General features: G+C 45.7%; 1 protein-coding gene across 1 annotated transcript in view; it reads left to right on the forward strand.

Annotated features, from left to right (window-relative positions):
• Positions 1–24,520, forward strand: part of SVOP (SV2 related protein) — a 61,709-nt gene that overhangs the window by 9,488 nt on the left and 27,701 nt on the right. Inside the window, exons 2-6 of the mRNA XM_010963558.3 lie at positions 4,427–4,587; positions 6,791–6,876; positions 7,961–8,059; positions 10,767–10,838; positions 19,647–19,771. Coding sequence (XP_010961860.2) covers positions 4,427–4,587; positions 6,791–6,876; positions 7,961–8,059; positions 10,767–10,838; positions 19,647–19,771 — 543 coding nt within the window. The remainder of the gene's footprint in view (positions 1–4,426; positions 4,588–6,790; positions 6,877–7,960; positions 8,060–10,766; positions 10,839–19,646; positions 19,772–24,520) is intronic.

A 24,520-nucleotide genomic window follows, 5' to 3' on the forward strand; every position in this document is an offset into this window, starting at 1 on the left:
CCCGTCTCTATAAATCTGACTCATGCAGTATTTGTCTTTTGGTGACTGCCATATTTCACTTAGCATTGCATCTTCAAGGCTCTTCCATATTATAGCATGTGTCAGAATTTCCTTCCCCTCCTTTTAAAAAAAATTTTTTTTAATTGAAATATAGTCAGTTGACAGTGTTATGTTAATTTCTGGTGTCCAGCATAATGCTTCAGTCATACATATACATGCATATATTCCTTTTCATATTCTTTTTCATTATAGGTTACTACAAGGTACTGAATACGTTCCCCACCTTCCCTTCCTTTTTGAAGTTGGATGATATTCCATTGTATGTTTAGACCACATTTTGCTTATTGATGGACACTGGGGTTGTTTTCAGCTTTGCGCTACCGTGAATCGTGCTGCTGTGAACATGGGTGCACATTCACAATGTTGTACCAGCCTCACCTCTATCTAGTTCCAGAACATTTTACATCACCCTGAAAGGAAATTCTGGTCCCCTTAGGCAGTCAATCCCCGTTCCTCTTTCCCCAGCCCCTGGCAAACACTCATCTGCTTTCCGTCTCTATGAAGTTGCTTCCCATAGATGGAATCATACACATGTGACTCTCTGTGTCTGGCTCCTTTCACTCAGCATCATGTTTCAAGGTTCGTCTGTGCTGTAGCTTGTGACAGTGATTTGAGGACTTTTCACAGTGGTTGTGCTACAGACCGCTGGTACCAGCTCTAGAGAGAGCAGGTTGATTGGTAAATAGTCAGTCTCAGAGCCTGTTATTTAACCATTGAGAGATTAAAATTGGTCGTGGTGGGAGTATTTACCCACCGGATACTGGCAAATGTTACGTGTCAGCATGGGGGGTTTGTGTGAGATTCAGTTTGTAGGCATGTTGCTGGCTTTAGAGCAGCCTCTTAATCTCCACGAACATCTCCCCAAAGCTACCCCCAGGAAATACACACTCTGGATAACAAATGGTGCTTGCGTGCATGCTGGGCAAGTGTTGATTAAACGAAGCTCCAGATTCCCACTGTTCCCCAGGTTTCCAAGCCTAAAGCAGTCTGTCTCCCAGCTTTTGCTCCCCAGTGACATCTGCCTTCCACCTGCAAGGGATGCCCCAGCTCTGGACTGCAGGGGCGTTTGCCTGAGTCCTGTGTCACAGGGGGTCTGGGCTACTAGGGGGGAGGTGGGTAAGCTGCAGGCAACCAGCAGAGTCGGGGGCCCTGTCCCCCAGCATGACGGCTTCGTGATGAGGGATGGGGAAGGCGGGGACAGCAGAGTCTTTCTACTGCCTCTGACGCACTAAATCAGTCCCCGGATCAGCAAGAGCAGCAGCACCTGGGAACGTGTTAGAAATGCAAAATCTCAGTCTCTGATGGAGATGGAGGCCTTCTGAATCAGACCCCCTTGGAATGGGGCCCAGACTTCTGTGTTGTCCCAGCCCCTCATGGGTTTTGAGGCTCCATCCAGTTCAAGAACCCCTGCACAAACCTGCAGAGCTGTCTGCCAGGCTGGAACCGAGCTACGTCTTTTGATGCCTGCTCCAGATCACATCATTATCCGCTCTTTGGCAAACCCACCCATACAGGACAGCTGAGTTTGGGCTTCATTCATTCCCCAGACACACATGAATGCTCGGGAGAGGCACTGATGCTCAGTGATTGGGACCCAGGACTCTAATACCAGAGACAACCGGGCTGAAGCCTCAGTTCTTTCAAGCTGTGTCCATCAGCAGATGAATGGATAAATAAAATGTGGTCTATCCATACAGTGGGATATTATTCAGCCTTTAAAAAAGAAGGAAATACTGACACATGCTACAACATGACTGAACCTTGAGGACATGACGCTAAGTGAAATAAGCCAATCACAAAAAGACAAATACTGAATGATTCCACTTCCTTGAGATTTCTAGAGTAGTCAGATTCATAGAGACAGAAATCAGCATGGTGCTTTCCAGGGGCCGGTGGTGGGGGGGGAGTGTTTAATGGGTACTGAATTTCAGTTTGGGACGATGAAAAATCATGGAAATGGCTAGTTGTGATAGTTGCACAACGTTGTGAATATATGTGACGCCACAGAACTCTGCACTTAAACATGGGTGAAATGTTGAATTTTGGGTTATGTGTATTTTACCACTGTTGAAAAAAGAATCCCATTTGAGACTCTGCTTCTAAGGAATTCGATCTATGACCAAATTATTACACCCAACTTATAGACAAGGTAAACTGAGGCTCAGCGAGACTATAGGTGTATCTTATCCAGTGGGGACAGTAATGGTCTCCCTCTTTGATTTAATCCAGTGAGGGTTAAATCAAATAACAATGATTGTAAAGACTCCTGATCAAGGAAGTGTATTTCCTATGAAGATCTGAGAGATGGAGATTGAAAAGGAGGCACGGTGGCTTCGACTGAATTATGGTCAAATGTTGGTGATTTCATGTGGTTCAACCTAATAGTTGTATCTAGTCCTTCAGCTGGACTGTGGAAGTTTAGATATTTCTCTCATTGGTACCTATTTAATTTTAGATGCTTTAAACATTTCAAAATAAAATATTTTTATGGAGAAAAAAATGGAATAAATGGGCAGTAATGGAAGAATCTGAGTGGTTTCCCATCTTTGGCCAGAAACATAAGGTTTTGATCAGACAGAAGTGGGGTTGAAACCTGGCTCCATGCCTCTTTGGCTCCGTGACCACGGGTAAGTCCTGAGACTTCCGGAGCCTCAGTTTTCTTGTCTGTAAAATGGTGATAATAATGCCAACCTCACAGAGCTGTAGTGCAGACAGAGCGTATGGAAAACAACACCTAGAATGAGGCACAGAGCACTGGCTCGACACTGCTAGACAGTGGTGGTGATGGTGGGAGACGGGATGGAGTGTTAGATCTAAGCTTCGGATTTCCCAGGGGGTCTGCCTGCAAACTCTGTGTCCTGCCCCAACATTTCCAGCCCTTGACAACAGCTGGAGGTTTCCGAGCCGAGCCCTGCCACCCAATGGTGTTTCAGGTATTTACAAAACTTCTGTGATTTCATCTGTCTTTTCTCCAAATTCACAAGCAGGGAATCTTCCCCCAGGCTTCTGGAATCGGAAGATTTACCCTTCCTATGCCAGACCATCAGGTGTTCTTTGGTGAAATATATGGAATGACACGATAGTTGATTGGTAATGATGGTGAGGGTGATGATATCAATATTTTTTATGTAGGAATGTCTCCATTTTTAACTTTTAAAAACGATGCTCACATTTGCCCTCCAGTCCCTCATTAGCCCTCCGCCATTCACACCCATGTCACCACAGACTTCTTTTTTCAAAGCCCTGGTAGAAATGGGCGTTACTCATTCAGTATGGCTGTCCGCTGTGAGGGCAGGGACACATCTCTCCTGTCACTGCCATGACCCTGAAATCCACCACCGGGCTGGCAGTTAGCAGGAGTTTTGCATTTAGGGGTGAGGAAGTTGGAAGGAGACAGGTAATTTTGCCTGAGTCCCAGATGAAGAAGATGGTGCTCAGAAAAACCAAGGCGTTTCCCAGAGTCGCAAGAGACAGCCCAGTGTGAGGGAGTGTATTGCATGGAGAGCGGCGTCCATGGGGTCTCAAACTCAAATGTCTGCAGGGCCAGAAGAAGGGGGCCAAGGGAGAGGAACTCAGAGCAGGTGTAAAGATAAGTGGCAGGAGACCATCAGGGCGGAGGTTATTTGGAGAGAATGAGGGTGTCGTCGGCTCTGATTATGTGTCCCATCTATAGGGGGCACACAGCCCGAGTATAGCCACATTGGTCCCTTGTAGGAATGTGGGCCCTGATGGCCAGATATTCTATTTTTCTTTTCTTTTCTTTTTTTTTCAGTGGAGGTACTGGTGATTGAACCCAAGACTAGTGCATGCTAAGCATGCACTCTACCGCTGAGCTCTGCCTGCCCCCCAGATAGTCTATTTTTTTAAGAGACATCAGGAATCTGGATTTTTATGTGAATTGTCCTAATTAAAAAACTTTGGCATCCACTTTAAATTAAAAAAACAAAACAAAATTCCGTGGGCAACTTTTTGTGGGTATAAGATAACCCTTAGATGACCAAATTGTTAATTCCATAGGATACAGACTGAGTCTAAATTCTGAAACACACATGCTTCCAAACAGTATTTAGGTCTAGAACAAAAGTCTCCTCAGTCACAGAGCCTACCATGTGAATAGGGTTCTGCCTGGAATTGTGCAGTGTCCAACCTGTCCAACTGTATGTGGCAACCCTGATACATAACTCTTAAAGTTGTCACCCACCCGATGGTCCAACTCAGCAGAAATGCCAAGTTCTCCCTCCCCCACCACCCATTCAACTTTCCAGACCATAAGAGAAAGCTTTTCACCTGTCTTGGGCACAAGAGCTATAGTGCAAGGCCGTCAAGGAGTTCTAGCCATCATGACCAGATTTGCTCTGTCCTCTAGGGTGGTGAAATTCCGTCGCACAGGCGAGAGTGCAAGGTCAGAGGACGACACGGCTTCGGGAGAGCATGAGGTCCAGATTGAAGGGGTCCGTGCAGGCCTAGAGGCCGTCGAGCTGGATGATGGGGCGGCTGTGCCCAAGGAGTTTGCCAATCCCACTGACGGTGAGGGGTCCCTGTAGTTGGGGCATCAGCCCAGAGCACAGTCAGGGGCTCTGAGGTGCCAGGGTTGCCCCTCCAGGTGGCGTGCTCAGAGGGATCTTGTGAAGGGGCAGGGAGGAGGGCCTGGAGGACCCAAGGATGACACTGGAAGTTGGGACTGGACCTACATGGCTTTCTTCAGCCAGCAAGGTTACATCACAATCCCTGCCAGTCAACATTATTGAGTAACACTTGGCTGAGGACAGCAGCCACCATGATGATGATGGTGGCGATAGAGATGATGGTGGTGGTAATGATGATGGTGGTAGTGATGATGGTAATGCTGACAATGGTGGTGTTGACAATGGTGGTGATGACAATTGTGGTGGTGATGATGATGGTGATAATGATGATGATGAGGGGGTGGTGATGGTGGTGGTGATGATGATGGTGAGGGGGGTGGTGATGATGAGGGGGGGTAGTGATGATGATGGTGGTGATCGTGATGGTGGTGGTGATGATGATGGTGATGATGATGATGAGGGGGTGGTGATGGTGATGGTGGTGGTGATGATGAGGGGGTTGGTGATGATGGTGGTGGTGGTGATGGTGGTGGTGGTGATTGTGAAGATGAAAATAGTGATTAGAGCAGCTGACACAGGCTGAGAATTTTCTCTGTGCCAGGCACTGGTCTAAGCACTTTACGCATATCACACATGTAATCCTCACAACTGTTCCAACTGGAACTATTATGATCACCTTCTCCGTTTTGCAGGGGAGGACACTGAAGCACAGAAAGGTTAAATACACTGCCCAGGGTCACACAGCTAGAACTTAGCCAAGCTGGATTTACACCTAGGACATCTGGCCTCAGAGCCCATGCTCCTTACCCATGATCTTGTGCTCTCTCTGAACCGAGAGGGTCAAACAAGAGATTTGAGGCAGTCCTGGGGGACCTGATCTCCCCTCACCACCTGATGCTGATGGACGAAAACATTCCATGCATTCCTGAAAGGCCCCAGATTCCCAACTTGAGAGAGGATTAATGTCTTGAGCCCAAAGCCTGTTGTTGGCAGATCTAAGGAGGCAATGACTGGGGAGGGAGGGGAGGCAGAGGTTAGAAGCAGGAGCTGATCTGGACTCAACTCCCATATCTACAATATACCAGCTGCATTGACACCATGTCCTCCTCTGTAAAATGGGGCTAAGACTGAGCCTTAACTAACAGTTGTGATAGGGACTCAATGAGATAATGTCCGTCAAGCCCTGAGCGCAGTGCCTGATACACAGTATGCACTAAATAAACACACCATTATATTATTACTCTTACTTTCTTATTACTGATGTTGTTATAGGACTCATGCTGGTTAAATAAATTATTGGGGAAGCTGCATGAAGAATATACGAGAACTCTCTGTACTATCTTTGCAACTTTTCTGTAAATTGAAAATATCCCAGAATAAAAAGTTAACTGAAAAATGAAAGTACTAAAGGAGCGTGCTGGGTGGCCCTCCCATGAGCTGTGTCCGAGGATCTCATCAGCACTTGTCAAAATTAGGAAATTGACACGGATGGAACACTATTCGATAAACTCCAGACTTTATGCAGATTTCACCAGTTTTCCCAGCAGTGCTGTCGCAGGAACCAATCCAGCACACCACATTGTATTTAGCCTTTTAGGCTTTTTTCAAAACACTTATAAGCTTATAAATTATCTCCTTATTTTTTTTCTGAGCATACAAATAACATGTGTTTATTTGGAAAGTATCCAGATATGATCGACATGTACAAAAAAGTGAGGGCTATCCTCAAAGATGACCCTGTCGACAGTCTGCGGAAACTCAACCTTACTTCCCCTGGTCCATCTTGCTTTGTTTTCTAAAAATTAATTAACAAGGTATTGTTATACCTGCATTTTTTTTAACAGACGGGTTGCATTTCATCATGTGGGTATATAATATTTTATGTATAATTTATGAAATAATTTATTTAACCAATTCACTGTTAGACATTCTAGGTTGTCCAATTTTTCCTTTTGTAAAAACAATGGTGCAGTGGACTTTGTAGCAAGATAAACCTTCACACTCGTTGGGTGAGATCTAGAAGCAGAGTGTGTGCCTTTAAAGAGCTTGGCCAGGGATGTGCCCAGACGTCCCTCCCCACCACATCCTAGGACAACTGCTAAATGCCCTGACCCCTTCCTCCACTTTCCCCTTTTCCTTCCCAGATACTTTCATGGTGGAGGATGCGGTGGAAGCTATTGGATTTGGAAAATTTCAATGGAAGCTGTCTGTTCTCACCGGCTTGGCTTGGGCAAGTATTTCCGGGCTCCCCTTCACTCTCCAAGAAGCACCCTTGCTGCTCAACGCAACTGGGTTTCCATGGTTTACAAGGAAGGACACAGTACCCTCCACACAGATCCGTTGCTTTAATCAAGTTAATTTTGAGTGACCCTGGGTGAGAATGGTCTGCTTTCGGGGAGTTGGGCGTGGTTGGCAATTGTCCTCCAGGAGGAGTTAAAGCTTCTGGCGAATTAAGTGGTTCTCAACCCTTTGAGGCTCAGGACCACTAGGAGATGATGACATCATCTATGAGATTCACCTTTGAAAAATACGCACAGATCAAAATGTGCCTCCTGCTTCAAGGGCCTCGTGATCCCTGCCAAAATCCCCTAATGTACCCACGGCAAATAACGCATCTAAACTGTTGATACAACTGAAATGGATTTTTATGAATAGTGCGAGACTGCGATTTAAGTATGTATTTTTCCAAATAGATTGTCAATCCCCTGCCCCATCATTTTCCCCCCAGCAATTAGCAAAGCCTCCTTTATCGTCCACCACATTCCCACGGCCACATGAGTTTGCTTCTGGACTCTCGTTTCTGTTGCATTGCTCTGTCTGTTTAATCCTGTAAAGGTACCACAATGTTTAATGACTGGGACTTCCTAGTATGTTTTAATACATTAAAAGGTCACATTTATTAACTCTCCTGACAATTCTACGTGAACAATGACGTATGAACCAAAGACAAACTAGTCTTTAATTGAGCTTTAGGAAAAAAGATCACTGTCTCTCTACCTCTATAAAAACGCTTTTCTCAGATTTTCAAAATACAACATTTTCCCACTTCATTCAGGGAACACCCTTATTTTATTTCCACCACAGAAACATATACACACAAAGAATGTTACATGTCTAGTTGTCAGTTCCCGTGTTTGAATTCACTGTTTGAACCACTGAGGTTTTCAGCGTGTTGGATGTGTGGTAGGGCACTCGGCAGGAGGTGAAGAGGGATTTCCTACATGCTCGCTTGGGGTTGTGGAGTTGGTGAGGGGCCGGCCGTCCCCAGCACCGGGCAGCATCCTGGCCTCATTATGTGTGCTTTCTCCCTGCAGATGGCCGACGCCATGGAGATGATGATCCTGAGCATCCTGGCACCGCAGCTGCACTGCGAGTGGCGGCTCCCCAGCTGGCAGGTGGCGTTGCTGACCTCGGTAGGCAGACTGGCGGCAGCTCTCTCCTGTTATTGCACGGTTCTGGTCCCCCGGGGTGTACTGTAGGATGTCCCCCTCCTCCTGCTGCTGCCAAGGGCTCAGCAGAAGACAATTAAGCCCTGAATGGAAACGCCATGACCTCAGCTTGCCTTCTCCCCTCTCCACCTCACACATCTCGTTTGCAGCCAGATTTACCCCATCCAGGGGTTCCAACTACCTGGGGATCCCAGACATCCTGCTCATTGGCTGGGAGGTTGGAACCCACCTGAGCATATCAGTGAAACCTTATAAGTCTCGCTTTCCCAAAAAGGAGATGCCAGTTCCTCCCACGTGAAGGTGACGTGAGGATTGGAAACAACATAGCACCTCGCACACAGAATATGTTCAATACATGGTAGGAGCTGCTGCTCCCTGGAACTGAGGCTTGAAGGAGGGTGAGGCAGAACACTTAATTTTTGCCAGAGGTAGTTCAATGGTGATCTTCTAACAGGGAGGGGAATGGCCAGGCTGGATAAGAGGGTAATAATAATAATACTCACAAAAACTAACATTTATTGAGCATTTACTATGAAAATGGCTTTATATACATTGCTATAATATATGCATATATACATTGTGCTCTTTAAACCTCAGATAGGTACTATTATGAGCTGAGAAAAAAAATGAGCACAGAGAGGTTAATTCACTTAGGAAAGGTCACACAGCCTAGCTAGTGGCAGTTATTGCTAACTAGGAACACCTACCCGAATGCTGTTTTCTATGGATAATTGTTCTGGAATGGCCTGAGTGCCTCTGGCAACAAGACCTGGTCTGATATTAGCAAGAAGGTGATGCAGCTCAGGAACTTCACAAGCACATAGATCTGGAATTTTGTAGTTTAGTTACCTTGAGATGTGTGATCTTGACTGAGGCACTTTCTGGCTCTATTTCATCATCTGCATAATGAGAGTGATGACGCCTGTTTTTCTTCAGATGGTCAATTTGATTCAAAATAATAAAATGGGGGGTGCAGGGTATAGCTCAGTGGTAAAACCCATGCTTAGCATGCACAAGGTCCTGGGTTCAATCCCTAGTACCTCCGTTTAAAACAGAATAATAATAATAATAAAATGGAATTGGAATTTAGATGACTTGCCAAAGGATTTATAACTATGTCATTGGTATTCTTTTGAAGGCATCCTGGAGGGTAACCTCAGAACAATGCACTGTGATGTGCTCTTGAAGGACTGGGCAGTGACAAGTGAGGGTGGGGTGGTTGAGGAAGGGAACGCAGGGCAGGTGTTACGGAAACGACAGGCCAGTCAAGAAACAAGCACCACTCGGAGGGTTGGAGTACTCAGATGTATTACGCCGGCGGGCTCAGAGGGGCTTCTGCTCCAAAGCTCTGAGCACCTTCAAGATGTGCACATGAGGTTTTATAGGGTAAAGTACAAGTTTGGGGTATTCAGCCAATAGGCATGGAACAGCTTTAGCATCATTATCATCACAAAAGTGGAGGCGGGGAGGCAGCAAGCCAACATTCCAAAGCCAGATATGTATCTTTGAAAATCCAGCTGGCTAGCAAAAACACATAAACAGCAAACCAACACTAATTAACCTAGATTTACAAGTTAGTCTAGCAGAACTCAGATCAGTATTCCAATACTTAGATTTGTGAGTTATCTTGTTAAACCAGCCCAGCCTCTCCTTCACATTCCTAGACTTGTGAGTTATCTTGTTAGACCAGCCCAGCTTTTCCTTCACACAGGGAACAGGTGAGACCCCTAACCTGTTCTCTGGAAAGAGTCTATATGGAAATTGAGGACCTGGAAATTAATTCCTTTAAAATTATCCAAATCTGCTTCCCCCTTGGAACTCCTCAGTGTAACTAGCTAATTTGGAGCCTGCCACCTTAGGATGTGTCTGGAGAAATGCTTGTAGTTCCTCTTTGGGCTTCAGTTGCCTTATCTGTAAAATGGGCATAATAATGGCACCCACTCTTACCGGGTGGGCTGCTGTGAGTGTGCTCATTAGGTAAGACCAAAAGCATGCGGCATGGTATCCGGCACGTGGTGAGTGCCCTGCAAAGAATACGACTGTAATGAACGCTCAGGTCATCCTGTCTGGGTTGAAGACCTGTCTCCACCCTCACGTCTCTAGGATAATGAGCAGGTTTCTTAACCCTCCTAAGCCTCGAGCTACCCATCTACAAAATGGGTATGATCATTCATACCTCATCAGCTCTGTTCCAGGGTTAACAACGGAACAAGGACTTTGCCCAGCGCACAGTGAGCGCTCCATGAGTGCTTCCTCTTGCTGACACCTTACAGCTCCCATCCCAATTGCACGTCTTCTGTTTTCATATCCTCCAAACTGTACTTTGCAACCTTTAACATTTTTTTAAGCCATAGGGCAAGACATTTCTTGGGTTTGGTGAGAAATTGGTATAATACTAGCTCTTCAGCCACATGACCTCCCCTCTCTGAGTCTCCGTTCCTCCTCACTTGTGAAATGGGGATAATGGTAACACCTGCCCCATAGGATTGTTGTGAGGCTTAAACAGTAACACAAAGCGCAGAGCATGGTGTTTGCATCTGAACAAGATCTCAGTAAGCGTGGGTTCATTCTTATTACTAGAGTGTGACATCACGGGTTGGACTTGGCATTCCCTTTCCCTGCGGTGCTCTGTGTCACAGTCTAACAGAAACCGTCTTTCCTCCCCTCACAGGTGGTCTTTGTCGGCATGATGTCCAGCTCCACCCTCTGGGGGAACATCTCAGACCAGTATGGCAGGAAAACAGTAAGGCGACCTCTCCTGTGCATGTGTCCTCTGGGTCATCTCCGTGATGACCTTGACAAAGTAACAAAATTTACGCTGCTTGAGAACTTGGTAGGGGTCTAATTCTGAGCTGTGCTGACGGGCATAGAGAAGAGATTGCTCTGAGGCTGCAGACTCTTGAAATCTTACATTTCTAGTGAAGCCTAGGCATGTGCATTTCAGATCGTCGAAGATGCTGGTGGTGCCCACCCCAATCCCTTTGGTGCCCACCCCTCCTGGGATCACCACCTAAAGCAACTATTTGCACTAGATCCCCTCTCTCAAGGCTTTGGGGGAAGCCTAGCCTAAGATAGGACATGAAACAGGTTTGCAAACAAGAAGGAAGAAGGGAACTTACAGGTCTGTAATTGCATTGAGCATTCACTGTTTTATCTGTTTGTTACTTCGGGGCTTTGAGGGTCCCCTTTGTGTTTTACGTTGCTCTCAATTCCCTAGACTGCACCTGGGCTATTTGATTCTTTCCACGTGTGAAGCCATGGTCCTTCAAACTCTAAATGTGGGCCTTAAAGGAGACAAGATCTCTGTAGATCCAGGCAAGCTTTTGCTGGTTAAGTGCCCTATTCAGGAAGAGTCACTGTTCCAGTGGGGCACATTCTGAGCTATCGCACAACCTGACTGCTCTATTGTTCTTGGACTCTCCTCATCAGTCTTCAGTTTCTCCAGAGGCAGGATGGTGTAGTGGTTACATGCTTGGGCTCTAAAGTCCAGTGGACCTGGATTCAGTCCCGACTCTGCCACTCCTGGCTGTGTGACCTTGGGCGAGTGAATTGACCTCTCTGAGCATCAACTTTTTCACACGTAGAAAGAGGAAGATCACAGAATCTACACTGGAGGGTTAATTGAGATGAATCACTTGGGACAGTGCAAGGCACATCCTAGGCACAGGACACGTGAGCCGACGTTGCAATTATTGCATTTCTGACAAGTTCCCAGGTGATCCTGATGCGGCTGGTCTGGGGACCACAGTTTGAGAACCATTGGCTTAGACTAGTAAAAGCCTACTCCTGGATCCGGGGAGTGGGTAGATACCTAAACAACCTTAGAATTCTGTTAGGAAGGAAGAAGGAAGATATGGAGGCTGGGTAGGTAACAGGCGAGGTCCACAGCAATCAGCATGCCACGAAATAAAAGTAAAACAGTGCCTGGTACGGCAGGCATTGTACTAAGCAAGACAACACGCATGGGCTCATCCAACGGCCATAACAACCACTGAAGTAGGTACTACTTCAGCCTGATCTTGCAGAAGGGGAAACTGAGGCACAGAGAGTGTGTGCCTTGCCCGAGGCCACACAGTTTGTATGTCCCAGAGCCAGGTCTCGTCCCTTCTAACTCTACGTCCTTATTTTAACCGCAATGGTTGTGGCTGGACTCTGTAGGTGCTCAATACACGTATCTTGGCTCAGTGAATGAATGAGTGTTCAAACAGTGCTTTCCAGGAAGTAGACCCCAGCTGCAGCCCCTCCTCCTGAGAGATAGGAAACAACGTGGACCAACATTGACAACTAAAACCTCCAGGAAGTGGCTGGGACAGGGCCAGAGAAGGCAGGGTTGGGAAACTGACGGCAGCCATTGTAGCCCAGGGGATCTTGGTTGGTTTCAGGGGCTGGAGAGGTCAGTTGGAAAGACTCCCCAGTCACCCAAAGTGAATAGAAGTTGGATTACTTGGATCTTCAGATTGGCAGCCTTGTAGACTCTGCCCCCAACCACCCATTTCTTGTTTCTGGAGGGGATGAGTCACTGCTGTACTGACTTTCTGGTTGAAACAAAGAGCAGAGTGAGAGAGCTGGAAGGGAGGGAGGGAGAAAGGCAGGGAGGGAGGGAGAAAGGGAGGGAGGGAGGGAGGGAGAAAGGAAGGGAGGGATGGAGGGAGAAAGGAAGGGAGGGAGGGAGGGAGAAAGGGAGGGAGGGAGAAAGAAAGGAAGGGAGGGAGGGAGAAAGGAAGGGAGGGATGGAGGGAGAAAGGAGGGAGGGATGTAGGGAGAAAGGGGGGAGGGAGAAAGGAAGGGAGGGAGGGAGGGAGAAAGGAAAAGAGGGAGGGAGGGAGGGAGGGAAGCACCTCTTAACATAAAAAGGAGCCATGTCTTTGGTGGAGCTAGCAGCGTTTAAAGAAACTGTGAAACTGCAGCTGTCTGAGACTGGACCTCATTAATCATCAGATAATCAAAGGAAGCAGCTCTCATAGGGTCTCAGTGTGGCTTCTTCCTGAGCGAACTGTGCCGGGGTGGGTGGGCAACCCCTTCCTCTGTCTCTGGCTAAAAACATCTTATTATTTACTTGCCCTTGAGGCAAAGAGACAAATGCACAAAAAAAATGCGGGCACCCATAATAAGGAATTCTGCTGCGCCCTCAGTTCTGTTATCCAGTTGGTGAGCCTTGAAGCCATGAGGAACACAGCGGGGAAAGACATAAAAATACCTTAATTTGGGGCCTGTATCTGCAACTGTGTGTCTAAAGCAAGTCACTCCCCACGCATGGGCCTCAGGTTCCTTCTTTATAGTGAAGGAGGCTGAGGTGGGATTGGACACTAGCTGATATTAAGAGCTACCGTTTATTGAATTCCCCAAATGAAAGGGCAAGTGGGTTTTTGTCCCTTGGGTCTGTTCTAATCAGTTAGCAGGCACATGGATGTGAGGAGTCCGAAGGCCCAGTGGGACAGCACTGTGATCGATTAGTGATGTCTGCCACGGACACAGGCAGCAGGGTGGCCAGGTGAGCCTAGCACACTCCACGAGGAAGGGGGCTGAGGTGGCCCCAGGCACCAGACACAGCACCTGGCCTATCGCAGACACTCAATAAATATTTCTTGAGTGGCTGAGCTGGATGGATGAGGATAAAACCTCCCTGTTTCCAGTTCTGCAACTCTCGCATCTGGTCTCCAGACCAGCAACTGATTTTACTGATAAACGTTCTTTGTTTGCCCCAAAAGTCAACGAAGGTCGTTAGCTTAGGATCCTGACTCCCCTTGGAAGAGGATGTTATCCTGCCACCAAGGGCAGTCATTCTTACGGGGTTCCCAGGAGGTAGCCCTGTAGAACGTAGATGTCTTCGTGTTTATAATGGATCTCAGAAGAGAAAGCTATGGATTTTAAACAGATTCATACATGGGTGTTCAGCCATTAGTGAATCTTGTGAAGTCTAAAGACATTTAGGCACCTTCTAGAATAGTGGTTCTCAATGCAGAGGAGGTAGTGGGGAGGATGTTGCCTCAACTCCACCCAGGGGACACATAGCAATGTCTGGAGACATTTTTGGTTGTCATGACGACGGGGAGGGTTGCCACTGATATCTACTAAGTAGAGGTCAGAGATTCTGCTCGATAACCCGCAGGACAGAGGACAGTCCCCATCATGAAGAATGACCAGTTCCAATGTGTACCTAGTGCCAAGGCTGAGAAACTAGGAACCCAGAATAAACACACAGACCGTGCCAAGTTGCAGTATTGTGAACAGTGAGTTTTTCAGCCTCTTCCTCCATCAACAGGGATCACTCAATACTCATTTTGATACTTACCTAAGGGGTCGTTTGGACAAATGAAATATTAATACAGCACCATTGGTACAGCATGGGCTCTGAGGCCTGTCTGCTTGGGTTCAAATCCCAGCTTCTCCACTTAGGGGCTGCATGACCTTGGGCAAGTTACTCAACCTCTCTGTGCCTCAGTTTCCTCATCCGTAAATGGGATAACAATAGCCTTCCCCACGGGGCTGTTGTGAGGAGGAAATGACCTTTGTAAAGAAATGTTGGCACAGAGAACATGTTTCATCAGTTTCCTTTTTTTTTTTTTAATTATTGTTTTGGGGGAAGGTAATTAGGTTTATTTATTAATTTATTTTTAAAGAGGTACTGGGGATTGAACCCAGGACCTCAAGCATGCCAAGCATGCACTCTACCGCTAAGTTTTACCCTCCCCCTACAGTTTCCATTATTAATCCTATGATTCGCCAAGCTCATGGTGCCAACAAATGGCAATGCCAGTGTTAAAATGCAGGTGTGTATGGTGCCTGAGTTCACATCCTTCTTCCTGACTTTGGCTGCTGGGAGACATAACCGAATGATTTCCTAGAATTCAGTGGGTCAGTTGAACATTCATCCGCCCCAAACAGATGAAGCCTGGGGCGGGGGCTGCCTGCTCTCTTGACCAGCTTGCTAAATTCCACATCCAGTGTAAAGCTGGCATGGCCATGACTGGAGAGAGAGGGAGACAGCCCCCCTCCTCCTCCACCAGATTGCAGAGCCTCCTTCTCCCCAGCATGGAATTCTGGCTCCACCTTAGGGAGCGTGGATCCGGCTCTGATTATAAAGCCTCCCCAGATCCCCTCCAGGACCAGCAGTCGAGCCAGACAGCCGGCGAGCCTTGGCAAACTCCGAGAACCTCCTCTTAGCTCCTTGCTCTGCCTCGGCCCAGCTGCAAGGTTTCTGAGGACGTCCACTGCGTGACTTTGCAGGAGAATCACATAAGGGGTTAGGACTCAGCGGGCCACTGGGATTCCTACGAAAGTTTCTTCAGCCTGGGGACTTGTGGCAGCCCCGGAAGGGAAGGGCGCCAGTGGGTGTGCGGTCTTGCAGGGATGGAGATAAATGCATCCAGGTTCATAGCCTAGTCCCTCCCTCCCCCATCAAGCAACGTAAACTTGGGCAGATTGCTTTGCCTCGCTGAGCCTCAGTTTTCCTATCTGCAAAATAGGACTGACAACAGTAGGAGCTCAAAGGATTGTTGGGAGGATTAAATAAGAAAATGTATATGGGGGAGGGAACTAGAGTGCAAGATCCTGGGTTCAATCCCTAGTACCTCCATTAAAAAAAAAAAAGATGGAGGAGGGTATTGCTTAGTGATAGAGCATGTGCTTAGCATGCACGAGGTCCTGGGTTCAATCCTCGGTACCTCCATTAAAATAAATAAGTAAATAAATAAACTGAATTACCTCCCCCTCAAACAAAACCCAAAATGAACAAACAAAAAACACCAAAAACCTAAATAAATAAATAATATTTTTTAAAAAGGAGAAAACGTATATAATACACCTAGAACAGTATTCACTGATACGTGGATAGCCCAAGATCAATGGTAACTACTACTGGTTGGGACTCAAAAAAAAAAAAATTCGGAAAATGATCAGGTCACCATCTAGTTCAAAGGCTATATGTCCATGTTATCTCGAAGGGGGAGAAGGAGGTGGGTGGCAGGCACTTGACCTCTCATTCCAATATCTGAAAATCCTCGGATTTCCTTGCCCTGTGACTCTCTTCTTGGTACTTGAGCATCATTGGAGAGGTGCAGGGGGCTTGAGTCAGACAGCCCTGCAGGTGACTGAGCAACGCTCGTAGCAGTGAGGTCAGCACACTTCTTTGGGGTTGCCCGCCCGGCACCCAAGTGGCAGCAAGACTCTCTGCTTCTTGGAGCAGAAGCTTGGAGCCTTTCCAGGTGACAGGTTGCAAACTGCTGAGCCCTGAGCCAAATGAGGCCCCCAGGTGTGTTTCATTTAACCCCATGCAATGCTTCCTAGGGTTTTGAATCAGTTGCCTCCGTTTCAAAAGTGACATATTTTGCATCAAAATGAAAAGAGTTAAGGGTTTTTGAAAAGCTCAGTGCATGCGTGGATATTCTCTGCCAGAGGTAATGGGGAGCCATTGAAGGCCCTGGAGGAGGAGAGTGGCTCATTCCAAGTGTAGCTTTTAGGGTAGGGAATCTTGGCTTCAGTTTTGACTCTGCTGATCCTGAACAAATCGCTCACCTCCTTCGACCTTCCCTGTGCTGATTTGTAAAGTGGACCTGAAAATAACCACCTCTTCCCACAGGCCACTGTGAGGACCCAGTGTAAGGATGGGACAACAATTTTTAAAATGCAAATGAAAGTTCCATGAAGTCAGTGACTCTGGCTGTCACGTTTGCTAAGCACAGAACAAAGCCAAGTGCTTAGCAAACCGCAGGCCGTCAATAGGTGCATAGTAAATGGATGAATGAATGAATAACGTGTATTATTCAACTGGCAGGCACACAACAGGTGCTTGATACATGCATGGTGAACAAATGAATGAAGGGTACTTATCAGTACCTCTAGTGCCAGGCACACAACAGGTATTCAGTACATGTATATTGAATGAATGTATAATATATATCCATATCTCGAGTGTCTGGCATACTGCAGGCACTCAATACATGCATATTGTTGAATGAATAATTGATGAGCAAATTAATGAATTATAATGTCTATGTGTCTATCTCTAAAGCCTGGTATACAGGGGATGCTTAATGAATATTGGAGGAAGGAAGGACAGAGGGAGGAAGGCAGGGGAGGGAGGGGTAACAATCTAAAAGACAGAATGGATATTAGGCAGAATGACAAGTGTAGTTAATGAGAAGCTGGAAGGACATTTCTGCCGAGTCCCTGAGCAGTGGTTGGACGAGGTTTCCTGGAAGTGCTCATCCCTTTGCGATAGCCATGACAGTACTTCCAAATGGTTGCTGAGTCCTCATTTTCTGGGCAGCTGGAAAGCCCTGGCATCAGCGGGCAAATGCAGAGCCAGCTGCAGTCTGCTGTGACTGACAGGACAGGCATGGGGACACCCGGTGACCTCACCAGGATAACCCAGCTCCCAGGCAGCTTAGCTCCCATGCGCCAGTCTGGGCGCCCTCCTCTCTCCCCTCTCCTCCCCTGCTCTGTTTTCCTTCCTTCCTTTTATGGTCTCTGCTGCTAATGATGTCTGGTTTCTGATTCAAGACTCTTTGGGTTCCAAAGAAGAAAGCCCCTATTAAGTTAGCTTAAGCCAAAAAAAATAGGAACTCAGTATATATGTGGCTGGTACCAATTTCATAGCCACGGGTTTAGGGGAACAGAAAAGTTGCTTTGTTATTGCAATAGATCCAGAGCTTCCTAGACTTTAATAATTCCTCCCCTACCTGGTCTCTTATGTGCTTAATAATCTTTCTTTATATCAGCATGTTTTCCTTTAAAAAAAAATCTTAAATGCATGTTTTTGGAAAAGAAAACTTGACAAAGAGTCTCAAATGGGAAATCAATAGCAATTGCCCCTAAGTAGAAATCACTTGCAAAAATAAACACAATGAAAAACATTGTTATAGAATTCTAGCGGGTATGGTTGCCCCACTGCCCTCTCTGTTAAAGAGAAATTAGCAGGTGTTTAAAAGGTGGATATTTCCTCGTGGATATTATCAGCAGGATGAAAATTGAAAGGAAAAAGAAATCACTTTCTCACAAGGTGATGCAAAGTTATTTAAAATATTCTCTCACCTGAAATCATTTTCCAAAAGACCTGAAATCGTCTGGTAGACCTCCAAACTTCCTCTCTGGTCCCTTCTTCATTTTCACTTTAAAGCTGAAATTAGTATGTCTCACCTTCTCCCTGAAACATCTCTGGGTGGGCAGGCAGGAGGGTGAACTCTGGAGCTCTGGGAAGCGTGCTGCAGAGGGAGTGCTGCCAAGACCTCACGTGGCAGGTCTAAAATTCACATTAAATCTGCATTTTACTCCTGATACATTTGGTATTGGTTGTGATATAAAAACTATTTTTTAACTCCATTCGCCCTTGATTTTTTTTCTCAGTCTCTAAGGGTAATGAACACTCCAGGACTATGCACCATAGTTTTTCCTGCAGTATTGTATCCTAGGTGGTTCTCAACCCCATCAAATACAATGTCCCCTTTATTTAAAAAAAAATTATTAAATTTTTTATTGTGCCCCTCCTAATCCAGAAATAATTTCAAAGATAAAATAACCTAGCCACTTACACAATTAAAGAAAAAAAAAGAAATCAGAGGAGGAAAGATGTAGCTCAGTAGTAGAGTGCATGCTTAGCACGCACCAGATCCTGGATTCCATCCCTAGTACCTCCATTAAAAATGAATAAATAAACCTAATTACTCCCCCTCCCCAAAAAAGCAAACAAACAAGAAACCAAAACAAAATTAAAAACAAATAAACAAACAAAAAGAAATCAGTTATAATGCCCTAGCTAGGACATGAGGGAGAAATGTTTTAAAGGAGGTAATTAATAAAATAAGATTTACTTTCAATATGCAGATATTCACCCACAACTCTGCCTAGATACTAAAAGGAAGCCGTGAATATTTGCCCTGATGATAAATAAGTTTGGATTTAATGGAATCTCGCTGATGCTTCTTCTTTAGATCTGACATTTTGAAATAAGATTCAGATCAGTTTATTCATAGATACATATAGAAGCCCCATGAAGGAAACTGACGTGTTCCCTCAGTCACTCCAGTATCACATGGTATCACGGTTTTCTGAAATGATGAACAATTTTTTAAAATTCTGGATAAAACAAAGTGTGCCTTCCTTTAATTTCCCTAGAAGTTGCATTCCTGAAAAAATAGTGTATTCAAACTATACCCACCCCCCAAAATCCTGTTCATCTGTAAACTAGAGTGCAGGTCTGGATGCAGATAATCACAAACCGTGTTCAGGTGCACGGTGGTCCAGCGGGAAGTTTGATCTGAGTCAGTACAGGACACAGGATAAGTCTTGATTGGGTTTCATGCGCTATGGGACATCTAAATTTCCTGGGACCTGTCTATTAAATGCCAATCACTGGGGCAACCAAGAATGCCCCACAATTTCCCCAGACACCCCCTAGGGGTTGGCACCACCCACACAGAGAACCCCAGGCACCCCCTTGGCTGAGTGGGTTACCCTCTAACATGACCCTCTTGGCGACTTTAAACAGGTGCAGGGGGCGTGTGCCCTGGAGGTGCTGAGAAGCCCTGTGACTAGATGTCTTCCTTCTCCGCAGGGGCTGAAGATCAGCGTGCTCTGGACTCTGTACTACGGCATCCTCAGTGCTTTCGCACCCGTGTACAGCTGGATACTGGTGCTCCGGGGCCTGGTGGGCTTCGGAATCGGAGGGGTCCCCCAGTCGTAAGTAAATACCCAGCTCTGGCCACCCAGCCAGGCAGCAGGTCAGCTATGTTCATGGCCTCAGAGGGATGCAAAGATGGTGCCTACCCACACTAGGGCCTCTAGCCATGGTGTAGCCAGAGTATAGCATCATTGTCGGGATTGTAACAACGAACAGCCACCAAAGCAACACAAGAGCTGGAAGGTCATAGATGTAAAATAATAATAAAAATAACAGATCTAGCATTGATGGGACATTTATCTTTGACACAGCACAGCAGCTCCAGGATTTTGTGTCGTCAAATGATTGCAATCTCCATTTTACAGGTGAGGAAACTGAGGCTCAGAGGGTAAAATCATTTGTCCAAGCCACACAGAGTGCAGGTGGAACTAAGAAACTGACCTTGTCTACCTATAACATCTGTGTTCTTAACTGTCATGCTCTCTGCTCCTTCGTCCTTTCTCACCTGACCACGAATGAGACAGGGGATGGGGCTAATTACCTGTAAGTTACGTGTTATTTTGCTGTTGCTGATGTTCAGGTAGTGAGAGCAGCCGGACTTGCAGGAAGAAGTCACTGTCTCCTGGGAGACTGGGGAATTCTTTTTTTTCTTTTTTAAAGTGTAGTTGATTGACAATGTTAGTTTCAGGTGTCCATGTACATACATATATTTTTTTTTCAGACTCTTTTCCATTATAGCTTATTACAAGAAATTGAATATAGTTCCCTGTCCTATACCGTAGGTCCTTGTTGTTTATCTACTTTATACACAGTAGTGTGTATCTGTTCATCCCAAACTCCTAATTTATCCCGCCCCCTACTTTCCAACTGGGGAATTCTAAAACAGAGACTGGCAGATGGTGGCAGGTGGGCCGAATCTGACCTGCTCACTGGTTCTCTAAATAAAATTTTATTGATTGGGGGGGTGGGGGGTATAGCTCAGTGGTAGAGCACGTGCTTAGCATGCACGAGGTCCTGGGTTCAATCCCCAGTACTTCTGCTAAGTAAATAAATAAACATAATTACACCCCTACCAAAAAATGTTATTAGAAAACCACCACCCAATGCACTGACAGATTATCTATGTCTGTTTCCATGCTACAGCCATTGAGTTGGGTAGTCTTGGTAGAGAATCTCTGGCCTGCAAATCTGAAATATTTACTGTTGGGTTGTTTATGGGAAAAGAGAGTGGACCCCACCCTAAAGGATGATGATTAAAGGCAATATTTAGTGTTTTAATAATTAACAGTGGCAGGTGCTATTCTAAAGAGTTTGCCCAGATTATCTCCTCTACTTCAGATTTCCACCCCTACTTCCAGTGGGTCACAGGGAGTGATGGCAGTGAACACTGTTCCTACTTCAGCCCTTTGATTTCCACAACCATGTGTTCTTTCTACAGAGCACCATATAATGGTCATTGATTGAAGAATGTATTTGGGGCACTGGGGGAGGAAGTTAGGTTTATTTATTTATTTTTTTAAATGGAGATACTAGGAATTGAACCCAGGACCTCGTGCATGCTAAGCACGTGCTCTACCACTGAGCTATACTCTCCCCACTAAAGAGTGTATTGTGTCCTGGAAAACAGTGCCCTGTCCTCACAAGGCATCATCTCCAGGCTAATACCTCTGCAGGACCTACAAAAGGCTCTTCCATCTCTCAGGCCAGCAGCTCCAGGGTGGCATGTTATGTGAAAGGACCAGTGGATTCCATGGTCAGATGTTCACTGCCGCATCTCCTTTGTTTCATATCGGCTCCCTTGGTCCCATGCGCTGTGGGATCATGGGTCAATACATCAAATACTTTGAAAACCCTTGGCTAATAGTGCTGCCTGAAACCCTATGGGCAGGAAAGGCAAACCAATTCCCAGAAGATGTACCAGTTCTGTTCAAGTTGATTCACTGCTCCTTCCAAAATGGAAGATGTCCAATGTAAACAACTTGGTTTCATCCTGGGGGCTCCATGTTGGTCTCTGCTGCTGGCAGACTGGCTCTTTGGCAACAGAAATGGTGAGATTGGCTTTGGTGGGTGAGGACTAGGGTGTCGCACCGCAGCACCCCTGCCCTCCGAGGGTCAACAGTTCGGTAATTGACTTCTTGAGCTTCTGGAGTGTCAGGATTGCGGAGGGCTGGGAGAAGTGACCTCGAAGGAGAATGCTAATGCAGAAGCAGGGTGTTTAAATCCTGGGCTCTGAAACCAGGCTCCCTGGGTTCGAATCCTGGCTCTGTCACATAATAGCTGTGCATCCCTAGGCAAGTCACTAAGCCTTTCAACGCCATTTCCCCATCTCTAAAATGGGGATAATAGCATACCTACCTCACAGGTCTCTTAGAATATTAAATGGAAACACATATGAAGTGCCCAGGATAGCGTCCGGCAGGGCACTCAATATATGGTAGCATATGGTCTGCCAAAGTCTTTGACAAGAGGGTCAGGCGTCAGCGAGATGGACAATGGACTCGGTATGGAGGAAGGGAGATGTGACCACTTGGACGAATCACAGGAACAAATCCAGTCTCTTTCCGCCACTTTAAAGGCTGGAAGGACAGTGAGTGGCTTTCAGTTCAACTCAGTCCTTCCCTCCTGTTTTCGTTATCGATCTTCCAGGGCTGTGAAGAGTAGGCATTTGACTGGTACTCCTGGATCTGGGATGAGATTATAAACCACTGGAGCTTAAAGAAGAGGCCACTAAGCCAAGTCGATTAATCTGGGCTGGCAGGGGCTGTGGCCAATGTGGTCAGTCCACTGCTGCTGGCCCAATGCCAGGAATTCCTGCAGATACAGCCACTGCCCCATTCATGAGCCACTCATTGACGAGGGGACAGTTTTCCCCTTGTGGCTGGAAGGCGTGAGCTCACAGAAGTACACATTCAATTTCCTTCCCAGGGATGCCCAGGTAGACAGCAGCAGAACCAGCTTCTAAACAGCCACCTGGATTTTCTTTCCATATGAGGGAAGGGAAAGGAACCAGGTATTCAGAATGTCCCCAGTGATTCTTTTTTCTTTCTCTCTTATTTTTAAAAGGAGATTTTTGTGTATTATTATTAATGGGAAATTTTTTTTTATTGAAGTATAGTTGATTTACAATGTTTTAGTTTCCGGTGACAGAATATATTATTCTGTACATATATATTCTTTATATATACAGTTATGCATCTATATATTCTTTTTCATATTCTTTTTCATTATAGGTTATTACAGGGTATTGAATATAGTTCCCTGTGCTCTACAGCTGGACTTTGTTGTTTATCTATTTTATATACAGTAGTTAGTATCTGAAAATCCCAAACTCCTAATTTATTCCTCCCACACCACTTTGGTAACCATAAGTTTGTTTCCTATGTCTATGAGTCTCTTTCTGCTTTGTAAATAAGTTCAATGTGTCATTTGCACATATAAGTGATATCATATGATATTTGTCTTTCTGTCTGACGTATTTCACTTAGGATGATAATTTCTATGTCCATCCATGTTGCTACAAATGGCATTATTTCATTCTTTTGTATGGCTGAGTAGTATTCCATTGTATATATATACCACAACTTCTTTATCCAGTCATCTGTCGATGGATATTTAGATTGCTTCCATGTCTTGGCTATTGTATATAGTGCTGCCATGAACATTGGGGTGCATGTATCTTTTCGAGTTAGTTTTCTCCGGATATATGCCCAGGAGTGGGATTGCTCTGTTTTTAGGTTTTTAAGGAATCTCTGTACTGTTGTCCACAGTGGCTGCACCAAACTGCATTCCCACCGGCAGTGAAAGAGGGTTCCCTTCTCTCCACACCCTCTCCAGCATTTATCATTGGTGGACTTTTGAACGATGGCCATGCTGACCGGTGTGAGGTGATACCTCACTGTAGCTTTGCTTTGCCTTTGTCTGATAATTAGCAATATTGAGTATTTCTTCATGTGCCTGTTGGCCGTCTCCACGGTGACTCTTGTTCAAGACGGTGGCCTGCAAAGCACTGTGTTCCCCTCCCTCTTCCACATTTTCTGGAAATGACATAAAAGGCATAAAAAATAAAATAAATCTTACACAGTGCTGGAAAGCAAGAGAAAGGTGCCATTAGCTGAAGAGAAATTTCAAGGGACCTCTAGAAGATTGTAAGCAGATGGGATTCTAATGGCAGAGTAACTAGAGGAGAGAAAAAAACAGCTCCTAAAACCACAAAGGGAAGCGATCTTCAGGGAAAGAGGACAGGTCATCAGGGAAATAAAATGAAGGAAACAGGGCAGCTGGGAGGGCCTTTCCCCCTTTTTCTATGTCGTGAGGGTCCTCAAATTGCCTACCTGCCCCCACACCCCAAATGTCATGCCTCTCCATTTAGCTGTTCATCTGTTTAATGCCGCTGTAGACCTTCTGCCTGATAATTGAGCTATTACTACATTCCAGGCACCAGATCACGTGCTTTATACACTTGACCACTTAAAACCTCACCAAATCTTAAGACATAGATTTTATTACCTCAATTTCACAAGTGAGAAAACTGAAGCTTTAAAGAAGCCCCGTGTCTAAGGTCTCATAGTAAGTGGTTCAGATTTAAGCATCACTTGACCCTCCAAATGTGTTCTCTTAATGACTCCATTTGGTAGCTCTTTTGTCCGTGCAGAGGGCAAATAAAAACCACAAACAAAATTACAGAAGAAATATTTAGCCACTCAAGAGAATCGCTGGTTTCCCAGTACTTTCCCTCCAGCGATTTACATAAAAATAATTGTCTTAATTGTGCCATGCTCTTATCTAGTTATAAAAATGGCTCCCCTAAG

Source organism: Camelus bactrianus, chromosome 32 (genome assembly GCF_048773025.1).
Source record: "Camelus bactrianus isolate YW-2024 breed Bactrian camel chromosome 32, ASM4877302v1, whole genome shotgun sequence".
Taxonomy (NCBI): Eukaryota; Metazoa; Chordata; class Mammalia; order Artiodactyla; family Camelidae; genus Camelus; species Camelus bactrianus.